The following is a 22,733-nucleotide window of genomic DNA, read 5'->3' as shown; positions in this document are numbered from 1 at the left end:
ATCAGACTTGGAAGGTTGTGTGTTACTTGCAATTTATCCATTTCTTCTGGGTTGTCCAACTTGTTGGCATATAATTGTAGTAATTTCTTAAGATCCTTGTATTTCTGTGGTATCAGTTATAAATTCTCTTTCATTTCTGATTTTATTTACTTGAACCCTCTCTCTTTTTTTCTTGTTTAGCATAGGAAAGGTTTATCAATTTTGTTTATCTTTTCAGACAACCAGCTCTTAGTTTTATTGATCTACTGTCTTTTTAGTCTTTGTTTCACTTATTTCCACTGTGATCTTTATTATTTCCCTTAAGGTGTAAAGTTCCATTTGTTTGAGATTTTTCTTGTTTCTTGAGGTAGGCCTATATTACTATGAATTTCCCTTGTAGAGGTGCTTTTATTGCATCACATAGGTTTTTGGTATGATGTATTTCTGTTTTCATTTGTCTCTAGATATTTTTTTTTATTTCTTCTTTGATTTTTTTTAGTGACTCATTGGTTGTTTAGTAGCATGTTTCATTTCTACATTTTTGTGTCTTTTTTCCACTTTTCTTTAATTGATTTCTAGTTTTCTACCAGCATGGTTGGAAAAGATACTTGATGTGATTTCAGTCTTCTTGAATTTGAGACTTGTTTTGTGCCATAACATGTGATCTATCCTGGAGACTGTTTCATATGCACTTGAGAAGAATGTGTATTCCACTGCGTTTGAATGGAATGTTCTATATATACCTATCAAGCCCTGATCTGATGTGTTGTTTAAGGCTGATGTTTCCTTACTGGTTTTCTGTCTGGATGATCTATCCAATGATGTAAATGGGGTGTTAAAGTCCCCTACCATTATTGTATTGCTGTCAATTTCTCCCTGTAGGTTGGTTAATATTTGCTTTCTATATGCTGGTGCATAAAGTTGGGTCTTTTTTTTTAATCCATTTACCCACTCTGTGCCTTTTGATTGGAGAATCTAGTCCATTTACATTTAAAGTAATTATTGATAGGCTTGTACTTACTGCCATTTTGTTACTTGTTTTCTGGCTTTTTTGGTAGTTTCTTCTCTTCCTTCCTCTCTTTCTCTTCCCTTGTGGTTTAATGGCTTTCTTTAGTGTTAAACATTTAGATTTCTTTCTTATTTTGTGTATTTACTAAGGTTTTTGCCTTGTGGTTACCATGATGTTTACATATAACATAATGGGTATATAATGATTGGTTTTAAGTTGGTAGGAACTTAAATTTGAGCACATTCCAAAACTTTTTAGTTCCCCCGCATTTTATATCTTTGATGTCACATTTTATATCTTTTGTTTTATGCAACCCTTAAATAATTACTATAGTCTTAGTTAAATTTACTAATAATGGCTGTTGATCTTATACTTGCTTTGTAAGTGATTAATCCACTATCTTTACTATATATTTACCTTTTCCAGTGAAATTTTTACTTCTGTAAAAATCTTCTTGTTATTTGATTAGTGTTACATCTTTTTAGCTTAACGAAGTCCCTTTAACATTTTCTGTAAGTCTGAATTAATGGTCATGAACTTGTTCAGTTTTTAGTTATCTGGAAACCTCTTAATCTCCCCTTCAATTCTGAATGATAACATTGCTGGGTAGAGAATTCTTGTATGGATTTTTTTTTTTTTTTTTTTTTTTTACCTCCAGCACTTAAATATGTCATACCACTCCCTTCTCGCCTGAAAGTTTCTGGTGAAAAATCTGCTGGTAGACTTATGGGCTTTCCTCTATAAGTAGCAATTTATATTCCTCTTGGTGCTTTTAAAATTCTCTCTTTATCTTTAACTTTTACCATTTTTAATTATAGTGTTTCTTGGTGTGGATCTCTTTGGGTTCCTCTTAGTTGAAATTCTTTGGGGTTTCTGGACCTTGTTCTTTCATTTGGAACATATTCCTCTCATTTTGCCTGATGTTCTATGCTTATTTCTGTGTATTAGGCAAATCAGCTACCTCTCCCAGCCTTGAAGGAGCGGCCTTGCGTAAGAGATGTCCCATAGAGCTCCAAAGTGCTATGCCCCTGGCCACCTGCACCAGGCCCTCAAGGGATGACCTCTGTGTGAGCTGTGCATTACTGCCTGCTTTGGTGGGGCCACAGCTCTGGCATGGGGATGGGTGGAGCCCTCAGTGGGGTGTACTCTCTAGCACCAACAGGCTAGAGGAAGAGTTCCCAATTGTCACTGCCAGGACCAGCATCAGCAAGTTAGAATGAGTTATCAAAAATGGCACTTACTAGTGTCTCCATCCCCCAGTAGAGTCCCAACACGTTTCTGGCTCTCTGGCGGACACTTCAAACTGGTGTTTTTATACTGGGTCTGGTGGTGATTGAATCTGTGCATGAGCCTTTTGAGAGGGGATTCTCTGTTCCCTCTACGTCTGGAACTAATCCCAGTTGGTTTTCAAAGCCAGGCATTTTGGGGGTTTGTCTCACCTATGCAAGATGTAGGGGCTGGGGTTTCTAATGTGAAGCACAGACCCCTTGCTTCTTAGGGAAAAGTTCCATATTTGTGAGATCCCTCTCAATTGTGGATCACTGTATCTGGGGTGGTTTGTTTTGTTTGTTTGGTTTTGGTGAGACTATATCTCTGCCTCTCTCACCCATTTTGATGCTGATCCTTTGTTATGGAGGTTCCATTCTATTTATCCGGTTTTTAGCTCTTTTTCAGAGGAAATTATTACATATGTTAATTTGTTGTGTCTGTGGGAGGATCAGGATCAGGATCTTCCTATGCCACCATCTTGAATCCCTCAACTTCACTTCTGATCAGTTATGCATATTTTAGTCCTTATTCCTAAAATGAGCCTTGGGCTTGCTGTTTCATATCTGGACTGATATACGTATATGTTCAGTGAAACAAGAAAGGCTTATTACTTTCAGAATCCACCCTCCTTATAATGAGGCAGTAGTGGTTATAAACAGCAATTTTCCCCCAATGCAAAATAACACTGTATGGATTGGTATTATCCTCATTTTAATAGGTGAGTTAACAAGCTCAGCAATTTAATTACCTGTCCAGGATTATTCATTTAGTAAGTGACAAACAGAGATTTTGAATCTAGGTCCATTTAAATCCAAATCCTGTGCACTTTCTACCAAACAAGACACGATTCAAAAGAGAAATTGGGAAAAGATGCATTTTAAGATACTCAAAGGCTGAAAATAGGAAAATTGCTTTGAAAATTCATAGCATCTGAATCCATTTGGAATAGTAGATTTGTCATTGTAGCCCAAAGGTGCTATTTAAGAACGTTGGGAAACATAAGTGAATAGTTTAGTAATTTGAAAATTCTGCCTGATAGCAGATAAATAGGACATTTATTATGGTTAATTAAATTATATCTTTTTAAAAATACACTTATACATTGACTTGTACCTGATATTTATTAATCCTCTCTACCATTTTAATCTTATTCCTTTTAAAATAGTTTTTCTAATACCTGCTATTTCTATTACAGAGACAATTAAAGGCAGATGCTAAAAAAGCTATTGGAAGGCTTCAACTACGTACACTGAAACAAGGAGACAAGGTGCATATTTGACTTTTAAATGCTGTTTGTTTTATTTTTTTTATTTTATTTTTAATTTTTTTATTGAAACAAGGAGACAAGGTGCATATTTGACTTTTAAATGCTGTTTGTTTTAAAGCAATGCTACCAAGTTAACGTTAAAACTAAATGTTATTCCAGAGTATGCTTTTCAGTGGAATTTATCAATCTTACTTTTTTAATCTGTATGATGCTGGAGGTAGCCTGAATAATGGCCATTGGGGCCATAGATATCTAGGTTTTAATCCCTGGAACCTGTAAATATTACCTTACATGGCAGAAAGGACTTTGCAGATGAAAGTTAAGGATCTTGAGATGGGGAGATTAGCCTGGATTATCCACGTGGGTCCTAAATATAATCACATTTGATTGTTGTTATAAGAAGGAGGAAAAGGGAGATTTGACTGCAGTGCAATAGAATATTTAGCAAGGGAAGTAAGAGGTTATAGTGATGCAAGAAAGGGGCCATGAGCCAAAGAATACAGACAGCCTCTAGAAGCTAGATAAAGGCAAGGAAATGGATTCTCCCCTGAAGCTTCCAGAAGGAACATAGCACTGCCAACACATTGACTTTTAGACTTCTGATTTCTAGAACAAGAGAATAAGTCTGTGTTATTTTAAGCCACTAAGTTATGGTCATTTTTATAGCAAAACCAGGAAACTAATACAATGCCTTAGTGCAACTTTACTTGAACATCCTTTTTTAGATTTAGGACAGTTAAGAACTACCTTTGGTGTGTAAAACATGTATCAAAAAATAGCTATAGAACATACTGAATTAAAAATTACCATTTATAATAGCACCAGAACCATTTAGTACTTAGGTATAAGTCTTGCAAAATATGTACATGATCTGTATGCTGAAAACTGGAAAATACCAATGAAAGAAATCAAAGAAGACCTAAATAAATGGAGAGATATGCCATGTTCACAGGTCAGAAGACTCACTGTTGTCAAGATGTCCGAACCCCCCCAACTAATCTATAGATTCAGTGCAGTTCCAATTAAAATCCTAGTGGGATCCTTTGTATTTATTGACAGGTTGATGCTAAGTTTATATGGAAAAGCAAAAGAACTAGAATAACCAAAACAATTTTTATAATGAAGAACAAATTTGGATGACTCATATTGCCTAATTTGCAGAATTATTTTAAAGATACAGTAGTCAATATAGTGTGGTATTGAAGAAAGGATAGATCTTTAGATCAGTGGAACAGAAGAGAGTTCAGAAATAGACTCACACATATATGGTCAATTGATTTTTGACAAAGGTACACAGGCAATTAAATGGAAAAAGGGTAGTCAATTATTGGCCCTCCATAGGCAATGATTGGGTATCCTTATGCAAAAAACATGAACCTCTATCCATACTTCATACTGTCTACAAAATTTAAGTCAAAATATGTCACAGACCTAAATATAAAACCTAGAGCTATGAAATTCTTAGGAAAACTTTGGAGAAAAATATCTTCAAGACTTGGGTTAGGCAGAGAGTACTTAGATATGACAGCAAAAACAAGCCCATTAAAGAAAACAACAGAAATTTGACTTTGTCAAAATTAAGAACTGTTGTTCTTTAACATGGTTAAGAGGATGAAAACACAAGACAAGCCACAGACTGGGAGGGAATATTTGCAAATCACATATCTGAGAAGGGACTGTATCTAGACTATATAAAGAATTCTTAAAGCTCAGTAGTAAGAAAACAAACAGCGTAGGGAAAAAGGGGCAAAACAGGCATCTACCAAAGAAAATATATGGACGGCAAAAAAGCACATAAAAAAGATGTTCAACATCATTAGTCATTAGGGAAGTGCAAATTAAAACCACAATGAGATACCACAGCACATTCATTAAAATGGCTAAACCAGTACAACTGACAATACCGGAGAGCTCGCCAGATATGGAACAGCTGGAACTGTTATGCATTTTGCTGGTGAGAATGTAATGTATAGCCAGTTTCAAAAACACTTTGGCAGTTCTTTGTGAAGTCAAAAATAACACTTTCCAAAGAACCCAGCAATCTCAACTACTAGATAGTTAACCTAGAAGAAAAAAGCATGTTTACATAAAAACTTGTACATAATTGTTCATGGCAGCTTTACTCATAATCACCAAAAATGGAAAGAACCCAGATGTCCTTCAGATGGTGAATGGATGAACAAACTGTGGCACATCCACATCCTAGAATACCATTTAGCAATACAAAAGGGTTTGCGTTGTCAGTGGAGACCCTGTTGATGCACATAATATCATGGATGATTATTAAATGTATTAGGTTAAGTGAAAGAAGCCAAACACAGAGGCACGATTCCATTTATATGACATTCAGGAAAAGCAGAAAGTATGGGAACTGAAAACAGATTAGTGGTTTCCAGAGGATGGGAGTGAGAGTAGAGGTTAGCTACAAAGGGGTATAGAGGAATTTGTTGGGGCCGTAGAACTATCCTATATCTTGATTGCAGTGAGGATTGAGTGAATGCATATTTGTTCACATTTGTAAAACTGTATACTAAAAACAGTGAATTTTACTGCATGTGAATTTTACCTTAATTTTTTCTTAAGCGGAAAAACATAGCTATAGAACTTGTACAAATGGCATTTTAAATAAATGTTACCTATTCTTCTTTGTACTGTTCCTATTTTGGTTGACTTTATTCTTTTATCTTTTTTAAGTCTAAATGATCTTCAATCAATTGTATAAGAGTGTTATCAACTGTGGTCACAATGTTTTACATTAGATCCTCAGATCTTAATCGTATTATAATTGAATGTTTGTACGCTTTGACCATCTACTCCTTATTTCCCCCATCCTCCAGCCTCTGGCTGCTCTCTGTTTCTAAAAGTTTGACCTTTTTTTAGATTCCAGTCAGGTCTAAATTTTACATCGCTTATTGAAAGAATCTATGCAATTTAAGTACATACATATTCTGACCTTGCTCTGTAGTTTAATGTATCTTTTCTTATCCATCAGAGTAACAATAACTATTTGCTCATAGGAAATTGGCCCTGATGGAGATAGTTGTGCTGTGTGTATTGAACTATATAAACCAAATGATTTGGTGCGCATCTTAACCTGCAAGTAAGTTTGATTTTCTTTTATATCATCAATAAGAATATCTGGCTTATTGAAATGATTGTAATGAAGGAAACTATTTTGAATGTTTCCAAATTGATGTAAAGAAAGTATTTTCATTTAAATATAGGTGAATGCTTTATATATTAATATCATTGAAATTGGTATAAGGCTAATTATATAAAGTTCCCATAATCTGGTACAATTTAGAAACTAGTTCCATATAAAACTAAGAACCTAGCCAGCGACACCATAATTTACACACACATGCATAGAGAGGTAGATAGATAGATAGATAACTGGATTATTTAAAATCATTTTAAGAATCCTATTGAGGGAAAAAATATAAATCAACTCAGTGGCCACCTATTTGGAAGTATTCATTCTTTAGTTTTCTGTTACCCTTCTCCTGGAAGTTGTTCTTAACACTCTTTCTTTTAGCTATTAAATAGTGGTGTTCCTAGAACTGATCACATGACCTAAAGTATCAGCATTATCTTGTACTCTGTACTATATTATTGAGAATGACTGTGCTATTTTTATAGTTAGGGAATAACAAGATAATAAAGATCTGAAATACTGAACAAAGTCTTAGGTCAGGTAACATCTTAGCCATTTTTGAAGTAATAAGTATTGAAAATAGTTTTTTTTTGAAGCTAAGGTAATGAGGCTTTTATATTTAAAAGTACTATATTATGAGCCAGATGGCAGAGGAGTAGACCTAAATTTCGCCTGGTCCCAGGAATTAAGCTAGATAGTTATCAAACCATTCTGAACACCTACAGACTCAACAGGAGATCAAAGAAAAGAATAGCAGCAACTCTCTGAACAGAAAAGCAACCACTTTCTGGAAGGTAGGACGTGTGGAGAAGTGAATCCAAGGTGATATTCAGGAAGATAGACCTGGGAAGATTGCAGGGGGCTCCCATCATCCGACTACCACCAAGTGATAGAGCCGCAGAGCACAAAATTGGAACTTTTAGAAATCAGCTCTGCTGAGGGATGTCACTCCAGTGGCTAAGCAGAGGGTGGAACCCTTGCGGGACAGTGTGGTCTCAGGACCCTTGGGGTCACAGAAAGGCCGGAGGTGCCTGAGTGTGGAAGAGCTCCCAGGTATCGGAGCAGGGAAGCCGGCTGCAGACACAGAGCCAGGGAGTGGGCTCTCGGCTCAGGGTTGCCATAAACTGTGATCCGCGGCCCACTCGGGCCACTGCTCCTCCAGCAAGGACCCAACAAGCGGCGGATCCGGAGAGACTCCCCTTCCTCCCCTGGGAGGAGCGGCGCGGAAGCACACCGCAGGGATCTGCTGGGTTTGGAGACTCCACACGGGGTCGGGTGCCAGAGATAGAAACACACGGTCACAGGCCGGGTGAGCACAGAGTGCGGCCGGAGACCAGGGAGACGGGAGTGACTGACCACTTTTCTCTGGGGGCGCGCTGAGGAGTGGGGCCGCGAGTTCTCGGCTCCTCCAGGGTGGAGATTGGGAGGCCGCCATTTTCACTCTCTGCCTCCAAAGCCGTCCGGAAAGCTTGCAGGGAACAAAAGCTCCTGAGAGCAAACCCAAGCAGATGATTTAGCCCAGACCCAGCAAGGGTGGGGCAATTCTGCCTCTGGCAAAGACATTTGAGAATCTCTGCAACAGGCCCCTTCCCCAGAAGATCAGCAAGAACAGCCAGCCAAGACCAAGTTTATCGATCAATGAGAATGACAAAACCACAGAGCTAGGGGAATACAGCACATAGAATTCATGGCTTTATTCCCATGATTTTTTACTCTTTCAAAGTTGAATTTTAAATTTTTCTTTATTTCTTTCCTTTTCTATTTCTCTCTTTTTTTAATTTTTCTTCTTTCCTTTTTCAACCAACATCTTTCTTAACCATTCCTTTTTTAAAATCTTTTCCAATTTTCATCTGTACAGTCATATTCTATCCCTTCATCGTATTTACCCTTATTTTTGTATATATATATAAGTTTTTCTTTTTTAAAATTTTGGGAAGCAGTTTCTTCTAAAAGACCAAAATGAACACAAAATCTAGTGTGTGGCTCTGTTCTATTCACCAGCCTGATCATATTCTTTTTTTTCTTTCTGCCCCCACTTTTCGGTCTCTTCTGATTTGTTTAGTGTATATTTTTCTGGGGTCATTGTTACCCTTTTATCATTTTGTTCTCTCATTCATCTGTTCTTCTCTGGACAAAATGACAAGACAGAAAAACTTGCCTCAAAAAAAACAAGAGGCAATACAGACTGCCAGGGCCCTAATCAATACAGATATTAGTAAGATGTCGGAACTAGAGTTCAGAATGACAATTATAAATATACTACTAGCTGGGCTCGAGAAAAGCATAGAAGATACTAGAGAAGCCCTTCCTGGAGAAATAAAAGAACTAAAATCTAACCAAGTCAAAATCAAAAAGGATATTAATGAGGTACAATCAAAAATGGAGGCTCTAACTGCTAGGATAAATGAGGCAGAAGAGGGAATTAGTAATAGAGAAGACCAAATGATGGAGAATAAAGAAGCTGAGAAAAAGAGAGATGAACAACTACTGGATCATGAGGGGAGAATTCGAAAGCTAAGTGATACCATAAGATGAAAAAATGTTGGAATAATTGGGATGCCAGAAGAAGAAGAAAGAGAGGGGGGCAGAAGGTATATTAGAGCAAATTATAGCAGAGAACTTCCCTAATTTGGGGAAGGAAACAAGCATCAAAATCCAGGAGGCACAGACAACACCCCTCAAAATCAATAAAAATAGGTCAACACCTTGACATCTAATAGTAAAACTTACAAATCTCAGAGACAAAGAGGAAATCCTGAAAGCAGCTCGGGACAAGAGGTCTGTAACCTACAATGGTAGAAACATTAGATTGGCAGCAGACCTATCCACAGAGACCTGGCAGGCCAGAAAGTGGTGACATGATATATTCAGGGCACAAAATGAGAAAAATATGCAGCCAAGAATACTATATCCAGCTAGGCTGTCATTGAAAATAGAAGGAGAGATAAAAAGCTTCCAGGACAAACAGAAACTAAAAAAAATGCAAACATCAAACCAGCCCTACAAGAAATATTGAAAGGGGTCCTCTAAGCAAAGAGAGAGCCTAAAAGTAACATAGACCAGAAAGGAACAGAGACAATATACAGTAACAGTCACTTTACAGGCAATACAATGGCACTAAATTCATATCTTTCAATGGTTACCCTGAATGTAAATGGGCTAAATGCCCCAATCAAAAGACACAGGGTATCAGATTGGATAAAAAAAACAAGACCCATCGATATGCTGTCTGCAAGAGACTCATTTTAGACCCAAAGACACCTCCAGATTTAAAGTGAGGGGTGGAAAACAATTTACCATGCTAATGGACATCAAAAGAAAGCTGGAGTGGCAATCCTTATATCAGACAAATTAGATTTTAAACCAAAGAGTATAATAAGAGATGAGGAAGGACACTATATCCTACTTAAAGGGTCTATCCAACAAGAAGATCTAACAATTGTAAATATCTATGCCCCTAACATGGGAGCAGCCAATTATATAAGGCAATTAATAACAAAAGCAAAGAAACACATTGACAACAATATAATAGTGGGGGACTTTAACACCCCCCTCACTGAAATAGATCATCTAAGCAAAAGATCAACAAGGAAAAAAAGGCTTTAAATGATACACTGGACCACATGGACTTCACAGATATATTCATAACATTCCATCCCAAAGCAACAGAATACACATTCTTCTCTAGTGACATGGAACATTCTCCAGAATAGATCACATCCTGGGTCACAAATCAGGTCTCAACCAGTACCAAATGATTGGGATCATTCCCTGCATATGTTCGGACCACAATGCTTTGAAACTAGAACTCAATCACAAGAGGAAAGTTGGAAAGTACTCAAATACATGAAGACTAAAGAGAATCCTACTAAAGAATGGATGGGTCAACCAAGAAATTAAAGAAGAATTAAATTCATGAAAACACAAGTGTTCAAAATCTTTGGGATGCAGCAAAGGCGGTTCTAAGAGGAAAGTATATAGCAATACAAGCCTTTCTCAAGAAACAAGAAAGGTCTCAAATACACAACCTAACCCTGCACCTAAAAGAGCTGGAGAAAGAACAGTAAATAATGCCTAAACCCAGCAGAAGAGAAATAATAAACATCAGAAGAAATAAATGAAATAGAAACCAAAAGAACAGTTGAACAGATCAACAAAACTAGGAGCTGGTTCTTTGAGAGAATTAATAAGATTGATTAAACCCCTGGCCAGACTTATCAAAAAGAAAAGAGAAAGGACCCAAATAAATAAAATCATAAATGAAAGAGGAGATACCACAACCAAAACCTAAGAAATACAATCATAAGAACGTATTATGAGCAGCTATATGCCAGCAAATTAGACCATCTGGAAGAAATGGATGCATTCCTACAGACGTATAAACTACCAAAATGAACCAGGAAGAAATAGAAAACCTGAACAGACCCATAACCAGGAAGGAAATTGAAGCAGTAATCAAAAATCTCCCAAAAAACAAGAGCCCATGGCCAGATGGCTTCCCAGGGGAATTCTACCAACCATTTAAAGAAGAATTAATACCTATTCTTCTGAAACTGTTCCAAAAATATAGAAATGGAAGGAAAGCTTCCAGACTCATTTTATGAGGCCACCATTACCTTGATCCCAAAACCAGACAAAGACCCCATCAAAAAGGAGAATTACAGACCAATATCCCTGATGAACATGGATGCAAAAATTCTCACCAAACTACTAGCCAATAGGATCCAACAGTACATTAAAAGGATTATTCACCACAACCAAGTGGGATTTATACCTGGTCTGCAAGTTTGGTTCAACATCCGCAAATCAATCAATGTGACACAATACATTAATAAAAGAGAGAACAAGAACCATATGATCCTCTCAATAAATGCAGAAAAAGCATTTGACAAAGTACAGCATCCTTTCTTGATCAAAACTCTTCAGAGTGTAGGGATAGAGGGTACATACCTCAATATCATAAAAGCCAACTATGAAGAACCCACAGCGAATATCATTCTCAATGGGGAAAAACTGAGAGCTTTCCCCCTAAGGTCAGGAACACGGCAGGGATGTCCACTATCACCACTGCTATTCAACATAGTACTAGAAGTCCTAGCCTCAGCAATCAGACAACAAAAAGAAATAAAAGGCATCTGAATCAGCAAAGAAGTCAAACTCTCACTCTTTGCAGATGATATGATACTTTATGTGGAAAACCCAAAAGACTCCACCCCAAAACTGCTAGAACTCATACAGGAATTCAGTCAAGTGGCAGGATATAAAATCAATGCACAGAAATCTGTTGCATTTCTCTACACCAACAACAAGGCAGAAGAAAGAGAAATTAAGGAGTCGATCCAATTTACAAGTGCACTCAAAACCCTAGGATACCTAGGAATAAATCTAACCAAAGAAGCAAAGGATCTGTACTCAGAAAACTATAGAATACTCATGAAAGAAATTGAGGAAGACACAAAGAAATAGAAAAACGTTCCACGTTCATGGATTGGAAGAATAAATATTGTGAAAATGTCCTTGCTACCTAGAGCAGTCTACACATTTAATGCAATCCCTATTAAAACAGCATCAACTTTTTTTCAAAGAAATGGAACAAATAATCCTAAAATATGTATGGAACCAGAAAAGACCTCGAATAGCCAGAGGAATGTTGAAAAAGAAAAGCAAAACTGGTGGCATCACAATTCCAGACATCAAGCTTTATTACAAAGCTGTCATCATCAAGACAGTATGGTACTGGCCCCGAAACAGACACATAGATCAATGGAATAGAGCAGAGAGACCAGAAATGGACCCTCAACTCTATGATCAACTAATCTTCAACAAAGCAGGAAAGAATGTCCAATGGAAAAAAAGACAGTCTCTTCAACAAATGGTGTTGGGAAAACTGGACAGCCCCATGAAGAAGAATGAAACGGGAGCATTTCCTTACACCACACACAAAAATAGACTCAAAATGGTTGAAAGACCTCAGTGTGAGACAGGATTCCATCAACATTCTAGAGGAGAACACAGGCAGCAACCTCTTAGACCTCAGCCGCAGCATCTTCTTCCTAGAAACACCACCAAAGGCAAGGGAAGCAAGGGCAAAAAGGAACCATTGGGACTTCATCAAGATAAAAAGCTTTTGCACAGCAAAGGAAATAGTCAACAAAACCAAAAGACAACCGACAGAATGGGAGAAGATATTTGCAAATGACATATCAGATGAAGTATCCAAAATCTATAAAGATCTTATCAAACTCAACACCCAGAGAACAAATAATCCAGTCAAGAAATGGGCAGAAGACATGAACAGACATTTTTCCAAAGAAGACATCCAAATGGCCAACAGACACATGAAAAAGTGCTCAAAATCACTGGGCATCAGGGAAATCCAAATCAAAACCACAATGAGATACCACCTCACACCAGTCAGAATGGCTAAAATTAACAAGTCAGGAAACGACAGATGTTGGTGAGGATGGGAGAAAGGGGAACCCTCCTACACTGTTGGTGGGAATGCAAACTGGTATAGCCACTCTGGAAAACAGTATGGAGGTTCCTCAAAAAGTTGAAAATAGAGCTACACTATGACCCAGCAATTGCCCTACTGGGTATTTACCCCAAAGATAGAAATGTAGTGATCTAAAGGAGCATGTGCACCCCGATGTTTATAGCAGCAGTGTCCACGATAGCCAAACTATGGAAAGAGCCTAGATGTCCATCAACAGATGAATGGATAAGGAAGATGTGGTGTATATATATATACAATGGACTATTATGCAGACATCAAAAGAAATGAAATTTTGCCATTTGCAACAACGTGGATGGAACTAGCGGGTATTATGCTAAGCAAAATAAGTCAATCAGAGAAGGACAATTATCATATGATCTAACTGATATGAGGAATTTGAGAAACAAGACAGAGGATCATAGGGGAAGGGAGGGAAGAATGAAAGAAGACAAAACCAGAGAGGGATACAAACCATAAGAGACTCTTAATCTCAGGAAACAAACTGAGGGTTGCTGGAGTGCAGGGGGTGGGAGGGATGGGGTGGCTGGGTGATGGACATTGGGGAGGGTATGTGCTATGGTGAGCGCTGTGAATTGTGTTAAGACTGATGAATCACAGACCTGTACCCCTGAAACAAATAATACATTGTTTATTAATTAAAAAAATGTAAATAATTTCATGAGAGGGATTATCTCCTGGCATAGAGTAAGAGACAATAAAAATGTGTTGATTAACATAAAAAATTTTTAAAAAGTGAAAGTACTGTATTATGAAACTTCCTAATTTTGTTTCTGTGGCTCCTTTGTAGTGTTTATGCTGTAATGGTATGCTTAAAGGAAAAACCGACATCTGTTAAAAAAACTAAATAAATATATAAGGTAACCTGTTAGTATATTAGGCTAAGTGTTATTGCTGTTTCACAAGTGATAACCAAATTATGTGTGTTTTTTTTCTTTCATTAGCCATATTTTCCATAAGACATGTGTTGACCCATGGCTGTTAGAACACAGGACTTGTCCCATGTGCAAATGTGACATACTCAAAGCTTTGGGAATTGAGGTAAACATTACTAAACTATTTATATGAAGGAACTTAAGTTATTTATGTACCTGGGCCTTCAAGAAAGTAACATCCTTAGTTTTTAGCTGTGTAATATGCTAGACTTGTGATTTATATCAAAAATTGGACCTATTTACATCATAATGACGGTAAGGTGCCATGTTGGACCACTTCCATTTTCTTTCTTCTTTTCTCTTATTATTTGGTCAGAATTTTAAGTGATGACCACAGACACTACCAACTGGCTTCTGGTACATCTTGCATTTTTGCTCTTACTATTGCACAACGACTGAACTTGTAGTTAGATGAGCATTTTTATTTTGAAAAAGCATAATAAATATTAAAGTATAATTGTATTTGGTAAATGAAGTAAAACTTACCTATTTTACAATACACCAGCAACAGAAAGTCAAGCTCAACAAAATCTTCCTGACTTCAGGAGATACATAGATGGTACTGATTCTCAAATCCCTTAGGGGACAGCATGAGATGTTGTTGTTAAATAAATTTTTTATTTATGAATAATTTTAGATTGACAGAAAAGTTGAAAGGACAATACAGAGAGTTCCCACATAACCCTCACCCAGTTTTTACTATTGTTAACGTTTTGCATTATTGTGGTATGTTTGTCAAAAGTAAGAAACTGACATTGGGTCATTGCTATTAACTAAACTTCAGACTTCATTAGAATTTTACCAGCAGCTGCCTTTTGAAAACTCCGGGAGGTGAACTTGATTCAGGGTGGAGGTTTTTTTTTGTTTTTTTGTTTGTTTGTTTGTTTGTTTGTGTGGAGTGCCTACCTTGTAGCAGGCATTGTGTTATGAAGCACTGGGATCAACCAGATGAATGTCAGATGTGAAGGCAATCTGCCTATAACATCTTCCACCCCATTTTGGACCCAGTTACTCCAACTGCTCTGGCTAGGACCAGCAAGAGATTTTTGTGATCATCAAAAGGGATTATAGGTTTAAAAGGTTAAGAAGCATTGCTCCAATAAGTTACCTATGCAGAAATTTTGTAATGACATGTCAGGAAAAAACAGGTACTCTGAGAGTCTTTTAATTTGTTCCAATGCTTTCCAAAGGTGGATGCTGAAGATGGATCAGTGTCTTTACAAGTCCCTGTTTCCAATGAAACATCAAATAGTGCCTCTCCTCATGAAGAGGATAATCGCAGTGAGACTGCATCGTCTGGCTATGCTTCTGTTCAGGGAGCAGATGAACCGCCTTTAGAAGAACATGTGCAGTCAGCAAGTAAGCACCATGCTGAGGGGCAGTGAGTGCCCGACAGTGATACATTGTGGAGCATATATGCCTGGCAGAGGGCTCCTGCTTTTTATTGTTTGTTCCTTTCATCTCATTAAACACATTCCAGGTTTTTTCTAGTAACAATGATGGAGTGCAGGACACACCCCTACCTTAGCTTAATAGGCACATATCCAAGTGTATCTGAAACAGATGAAATACATCAGGAGTGGGCATTCTTCACAGACTAAAAAGATTTTTTATAGGATAGCTTCTCTCTGATGCATTTAAGTATTGGTTATTAACTTACAGAGGCTGAGGAGAAACTTTAAGCTTTGGAAACCATTGTTTATTGTAGAGCAATCAGAAACTAAGATAACTGAGTCCTGAAATGGTAAGAGAGAATTCAGTTTACAAAAACTTGATTTATACACAACTTCCTAGGAACCCATCTTTTGCACAGATCGGAGACTGTAAGAATACGTGCTGCCACCTGTTGATTATTTACCATGAAATTAACAAACCGTGGAAACTAAAATTGAATATATTATTTTCAAACTTCATGTGAATTGAGTCAGCGTTGTAACTTAGTAATGTGCCAGTGGAGAAAGTTCAGGGACTTTTGTTACCTTCTTCCTTAGGAAGGGAAAACCCTCATGCAGAAATTAGTTTTCTTCTCTTTAACTTCCACCTTTTTCATGGTTTTTGTTGGTTTGCTGGTTTTCTCAATCCTCATGTTGAAATAACCTAATCCTGGCATAGAAGTAGAAGAAAACTAGATATTAAGATGACTTGTGAGAGTTTCAGCTTCCTATTGACATAAGCCTTTATCCTCAGTATAGACTTATCAGTACCATACACATCATTCCTGAAGATGTCACGAGGAGTACTCTCATGCAAGTATACACCTCATATTTCTTGTAATCTAATCTTCAAACATTTCCCGGAGTACAAAGTCATCATAAGAATCTTAGTAATCTGTAGATTATTCTACCTACAATAGAGAATCATTGTCTATTTGCCCCAGGTGATTTTTTTGATTCCATAACTGTGTGGTAATAGAATTCAGTGATGATAACGGAGAGTGTACTGGATAATTCACTGTATTGCTAGGCTTGTTGTTTTTTTAAAGTTCTGATTTACGTTTTTTGTGTGTTCTCTTCTTCTTGTGAGGCAGGGTGGTAAATAGAACAGTTTTTGCAGAGAATATGACAAGCAAATGAAATGATCCAAATTCCTCCCCCTATATTCTTTATCTGGATGAATGGTAGTAACACCCATTCAGGTGCCTCAAACCAGAAACTAGGGAGCTCCTAGATTCTTCCCTCTCTTTCTTATTGATTCAGTATCCCTTTCTTTAATCCATCTCCTAATACCCAACCTTAATTCCACAGTCATAATTTGAGCCACTGTTTTCTCTCTGCTCATTCCTTCCACTCTCATTCCTTCTCCCAAGAAACTGGGGAAGCCTGGTCTAATTCCTGTTCATCCTTTAAAACTTACCTCTTTTGAAAAGCCTCCCTTGACTCACATGTGTGACCCTACTGTCTGCTTCCATAGAACTTACATTATTGCATTTATTGTACTGAATTGTATTAAAACTTTTAAACATTCCTTTGGATAGGAACAGTGTCTTATTAGTCACTACTGTATACCCAGCACTGAGAACAGCCTGTCATGTAGTAGATACTCAAACAGATGTTGAATGAATGACCATATAGAGTAGATTTTAATTTTATCTATGATTATATATTACTAGTTTGGGTATCTTGCCCATTAGCTATTGATTATTGTGGTGATAGTTGATTTAAATAACTTTGCAAACATATAATTGATTTGTTCATGTCTGTTTGTCCCATCATTGCAGTAAGTTCTGTTAGAACACTGGGTTTTAAAACTTACACGTGCATCAAGTCACCTAGAGGGCTTGTTAAAACAGATGGGCTGCCACCTGTTTGTGACTCCATAGGTTTGGAGGAGGACCTGAGAATTTTTGTTTCTAATAAGTTCCTTAGGTGATATTGATGCTGCAGGTCCAGGGACCACTCTTTGAGAACCACTAAATAAGGGCCCTAGTTCTTAACCCTAGCTACACATTAAAATCACTCAGAGAATCTTTAAACATTACTGATGCCTGGGCTCTTCCCCAGAATGGTTAAATCAGAATCCATGAGGGGTGTGGCCCAAGACAAGTATTTTTTTAATTTTTAATTTTAATTTTGATATAATTTCAGGCTGACTAAAAATTTCAAAAATGGTACAAATAATGCCCATATACCCTTCACTCAACTTCTCCAAATGTTAACATCTTATATAATCATATATAATTATAAACACCAGGAATTTAACTGATAAAATGTTATTAACCAAATGAGAGATCTGAACTCAGATTTCACCGATTGACCCACTAATGTCCTTTTCTCTGTCCCAGGATCCCACATTGCATTTCCCTTTCACTCTTTTTTTTCCAGATTTATTGAGGTATAATTGACATAAAATTGTGTAAGTTTAAGGTATACAACATGATTTGATACACCTATATTTGCAAAATGATTACCACAATAAGGTTAGTTAACAAATTCACAATATAATTATAAATTTTGTGTGTATGTGGTGAGAATATTTAAGATCTACTTTCTTAGCAACTTTCAAGTATATCTAAAATTCCACTACTATTTACCCAAAGAAAACAAAAACTAATTCAGAAAGATATATGTACCCTTATGTTTATTGCAGCATTATTTGCAATAACCAAGATATGGAAGCAACCTAAGTGTCCATCAATAGACAAAAGGATAAGGAAGATGTGGTATATATAATACAATGGAATATTACACAGCTGTAAAAAAGGATAAGCTCATGCCATTTGCAACAACATGAATGGACCTATAGGTTATCATGCTAAGTGAAATCAGTCAGACTGAAAAAGACAAATACCATATTATTTCACTCATGTGGAATCTAAAAAACAACAGATGAATAAACAAAAAGCATAATCAGGCCTATAAATACAGAAAACAAAGTGATGGTTGCCAGAGGGGAGGGAGATGGGTAAAATGCGGGAAGGGGATTGGGAGATCCAGGCTTCCAGTTATAGAATGAATAAGTCATGGGAATAAAAAGCACAGCATAAGGACATAGACAATGATACTGTAATAAGACACTAAAAAAGCTAAGTATAGTAAAATGTATAAACTTTAAGAAGTCTGTAATATAGTATTATTAACTGTAGTCACCATGCTGTACATTAGATCCCCAGAACTTAGTCATCTTAAAACTGAGAGTTTGTGCCCTTTGATCAACATTTCCCCATCCCCTCTGCCCCTAGCCCCTAGCCCCTGATAACCACCATTCTACTCTCTGAGTTTGGCTTTTTTTTTTTTAAGACTCCACAGATAAGTGAGATCATACAGTATTTGTCTTTTTTCTGTCTTATTTCATTTAGCACAAATGCCCTCAAGGTCTACCTATGTTGTTGCAAATGGCAAGATTTCCTTCTTTCTCATAGCTGAGTAATATTCCTCTGTGTGTGTGTATCACATTTTCTTTATCCATTCATCTGTCAACAGATATTTAGGATGTTTCCATATCTTGGCTATTGTGAATAATCTTGCACTGAACATGGGAGTGCAGATATCTCTTCAAGATAGTGATTTCATTTCCTTTGCATATATACCCCAAACTGGAATTGCTGGATCATATGGTACTTGTACTTTCAATTTTCTTGAGGCACCTCCATACTATCTTTCATAGTGGCTGTGCCCATTTACATTCCCATGAACAATGCACTGGGGATCCCTTTTCACCACATCCTCGCCAACATTTATACCTCTTGTCTTTTTGATAGTAGCTATTCTGACAAGTGTGAGGTGATTAGCCCATTGTGTTTTTGATTTGCATTTCCCTAATGATTAGTGATGTTGATCATCTTTTCATGTACCTGTTGGCCATTTGTATGTATTCTTTGAAAATATATCTGTTCAGTTCCTCTGCCTATTTTTAATTGGATTACTTGTTTTTTTGCTGCTGAGTTGTAGGGGTTTCTTTTATATTTTGTATATTAATCCTTTATCTGATAAGCAAATATTGTCTCCCATTCTGTAGGTTGCCTCTTCATTCTGTTGATTATTTCTTTTGCTGTGCAAAGCTTTTCAGTTTGAGGTAGTCCCACTTGTTGATTTGTGCTTTTGACCTCCTATACAAAAAATTGTTGCCTAGACCAATGTCAAAGAGCTTTCCCCCTATGTTTTCTTCTAGGAATTCCATGGTTTCAGGTCTTACCTTTAAGTCCTTAATCCATTTAGAGTTCATTTTTGTGGCTGGTGTAAGATAGGGGTCCATTTTCATTCTACCATATGTGAATATCCAGTTTACCCAACACCACTTACTGAAAAGACTATCTTTTCCCTTTTGAGTGTTCGTGGCTCCCTTATCAAATATTAGGTGACTGCATGTACATGGGCTTATTTCTGGGCCCTCAATTCTGATCCATTTGTCTATGTGTCTATTTCTATGCCAGTATACTAGTTTTGGTTACGGTAGCTTTGTAATATAATTTGAAATCAGGAAGTATGGTGTCTCCAACTTTGTTCTTTCAGAATTGCTTTGGCTATCCAGGGTCTTTGTGGTTCCATATAAATTTTAGGATTGTTATTTCTGTGAAAAATGCCATTGGAATTTTAATAGGGAATGCATTGAATCTGTAGATGGCTTTGGGGTATATGAACACTTTTTTTTTAACAGTATTCTAATTCATGAACATGGATATCTTTCCATTTATTTGTATTTTCTTCAATATCATCGATGTCTTATAGTTTTCAGGACAGATCTTTTACCTCCTTGGTTAAATTTATTCATAAGTATTTTATTGTTTTGATGTCATTATAAATGGAATCGTTTTCTTTATTTCTCTTTCAAATATTTCATTGTTAGTGTATAGAAATGTGACTGGTATTTGTATGTTGATTTTGTATCCTACACCTTTACTGAATTCATGCATTCTAACAGCCTTATTGGTGGAGTCTTAATCATTTTCTTGATATAAGGTCATGTCATATAGAAATAATTGCTCTTCTTCCTTTCCATTTTGATGGCTTTTATTTCTTTTTCTTGATTAATTGCTCTGGTTATGATTTCTAGTACTATGTTGAATAGAACTGGTAAGAGTGAGTACCCTTGTCTTGTTTCTGATTTTAGAGGAAAAGCTTTCAGCTTTTCACTGTTGAGCATGATGTTAGCTGTGGGTTTGTCATAAATGGCCTTTATTATGTTTGGATATATTTCTTCTCCACCCAATTTGTTGAGAGGTCCACATTGCATTTAATGGTCATGTCTTTTTCATGTCCAATCTGTGATTGTTCCTTAGTCTTTCGTGACGTGGACACTTTGAAAATTGCTGGTCAGTTATTTTGTAGAATGTCCCTCACTTTGAACTTGTCTGTTTCCCAGTGATTAAATTCATTGTCTATTGTGTATTTCTGACAAGAATACCACCAAAGTGATATTGTGCCCTTCTCTGCCTCCTATCATATAATGAAGCACATGATGTTCTTGTCTTATTACTGATGGTTTTGCTTACTTGGTTAAGATAGTGTCTGCCAAGCTTCTATTTTTTTTAAGATAGTGTCTGCCAAGTTACTATTTTTCCCTTTGTAATTATTATCTTATAGAGAGACACTTGGAGGCTATGCAAATGTTCTGTTTCTCATGTTTTTAACCACTAATTTTAGCAATTGATGTTTTTTTCCTTGCAATAATTATTACTGAATTGTGTGCCAAATGATAATTTTCTATTTCCATCCCTCTTTCTACATTAATTAAGCTTCTATTTTAAGGAAAAGCTATCCTTTCTCTATTTATTCAGTTATTTTTATATAATAGTATGGACTCATAGATATTTCTTTTATTCTGTAATTTTCTCGTGATTTATTCATTGCTTAGATTGTCCTAGATTTGGTCATTGGGAACTCCCTCAAGGTGGTTTCTGTGTTCTTTCAACATGCTTCGTTATTTTTTTGAGCACTTTCTGGTACCACAAGATGTTCTAAGCCAGGGATTGGCAAACATTTTCTGTCAAGGGTCTGATAGTAAATATTTTAGGCTTTGAAGGCCATAAGTCTCTGCTGCATTGGGAGGGGGAAATGTTTGACTTACAAACTTTTAAAAATGTGAAAATCACTCTTAAGCTATTGATTTGACTTGCAGGCTGTAGTTTGCTGACCTCTAGGTTACAAGGGGTTAATCTTGTACTCTCCTTGCCCTAGCCCTAGAATCATCCATTTCGGGGGAGGGTGGCTTTTTTGGAGAACAGTACTTCAAAACCAGGATCTGGGCACTAGATATGATCATTGCTATGGGAGTATCATTGCTATTAGCCCTTTCAGTGAACAAAGCTAGGAAATAAGTGTACGTACTCAGAAAAATGCATACACACACATCTATATACATCTGTCTCTCTATCTGAAAAACAGTGAGCTCAATACTGATACATCTGATTCTAGTTAAACACCACAGAGTTTATTCTGGCCTTCCCTTTTCCTTATTTGTAACTCACAATTTCACTAACAAGTGTCCTTTTTGCTTTTAGCCTTATCGGATATAGTCAAAATACTGTTTTCCTAAGTTACTTAGGTTAAGTTCTTTTCTTCCCCACTGTTTTCAGGATGGTTCTATATTTCCTCTGTTATATAACTATGTTCATCTGTTACTGTTTGTACTCCTTTTGGGGAACTCCTTCTACCTTCCTGTTTGTTTGCTTTATAAGTCTGTGTATCTATCTGTGCATATGAAAAAGCATAGGTATTTTTTAAAGCACCTAGGTGATTGAAATGTGAAGCCAGGTTTAAGGATGAAAAAGCAGCAGAAGACATAACTTTTGCTTTTAAGGAGGCTATAATCTAGGTAAACACACATGTGAATAAAAGAAAGTAATTGTAAATCAGTTTAATAAGGTCATATATGCCTTGTGTAAGACATAGCCTAAGTCATATAATTACTAAAGGAATAGGGAATGAGTATAATGATCAGAGTATGATAGACAAGAAAGGTTTCTTAGATGTGAGTGTTGAATTTTGTCTTAAGAGAGGGGTTAAATCATCCTAAAATTGCCATTTCTTTTTAAAGATGAAAATCTCCAGCTAGTAAACCATGAGGCAAGTTCCGTGGCAGTGGATGTTGTTCCTCATGTTGACAACCCAACCTTTGAAGAAGATGAAACTCCTGATCAAGAGACTGTTGTTCGAGAAATTAAATCATAA

The 22,733-nt window shown here is 36.6% G+C and overlaps 1 protein-coding gene across 2 annotated transcripts in view; it reads left to right on the top strand.

The window, feature by feature from the left end:
* The window catches only part of RNF128 (ring finger protein 128), a 107,503-nt gene extending 84,770 nt beyond the window's left edge, over positions 1 to 22,733 (top strand). For both annotated transcript variants that reach the window (XM_028089746.2, XM_028089745.2), the window contains exons 3-7: positions 3,453 to 3,524; positions 6,542 to 6,624; positions 14,137 to 14,233; positions 15,318 to 15,486; positions 22,600 to 22,733. In XM_028089746.2, coding sequence (XP_027945547.1) covers positions 3,453 to 3,524; positions 6,542 to 6,624; positions 14,137 to 14,233; positions 15,318 to 15,486; positions 22,600 to 22,733 — 555 coding nt within the window. The remainder of the gene's footprint in view (positions 1 to 3,452; positions 3,525 to 6,541; positions 6,625 to 14,136; positions 14,234 to 15,317; positions 15,487 to 22,599) is intronic.

This window comes from Eumetopias jubatus, unplaced genomic scaffold (genome assembly GCF_037043125.1).
Source record: "Eumetopias jubatus isolate StellerSeaLion01/CBP00866 unplaced genomic scaffold, mEumJub1_p1.0 scaffold_11, whole genome shotgun sequence".
In the NCBI taxonomy this organism is placed as follows: domain Eukaryota; kingdom Metazoa; phylum Chordata; class Mammalia; order Carnivora; family Otariidae; genus Eumetopias; species Eumetopias jubatus.
Note: the sequence above shows the minus strand (reverse complement) of the source record. Positions and strands in the feature narration are given on the sequence as shown.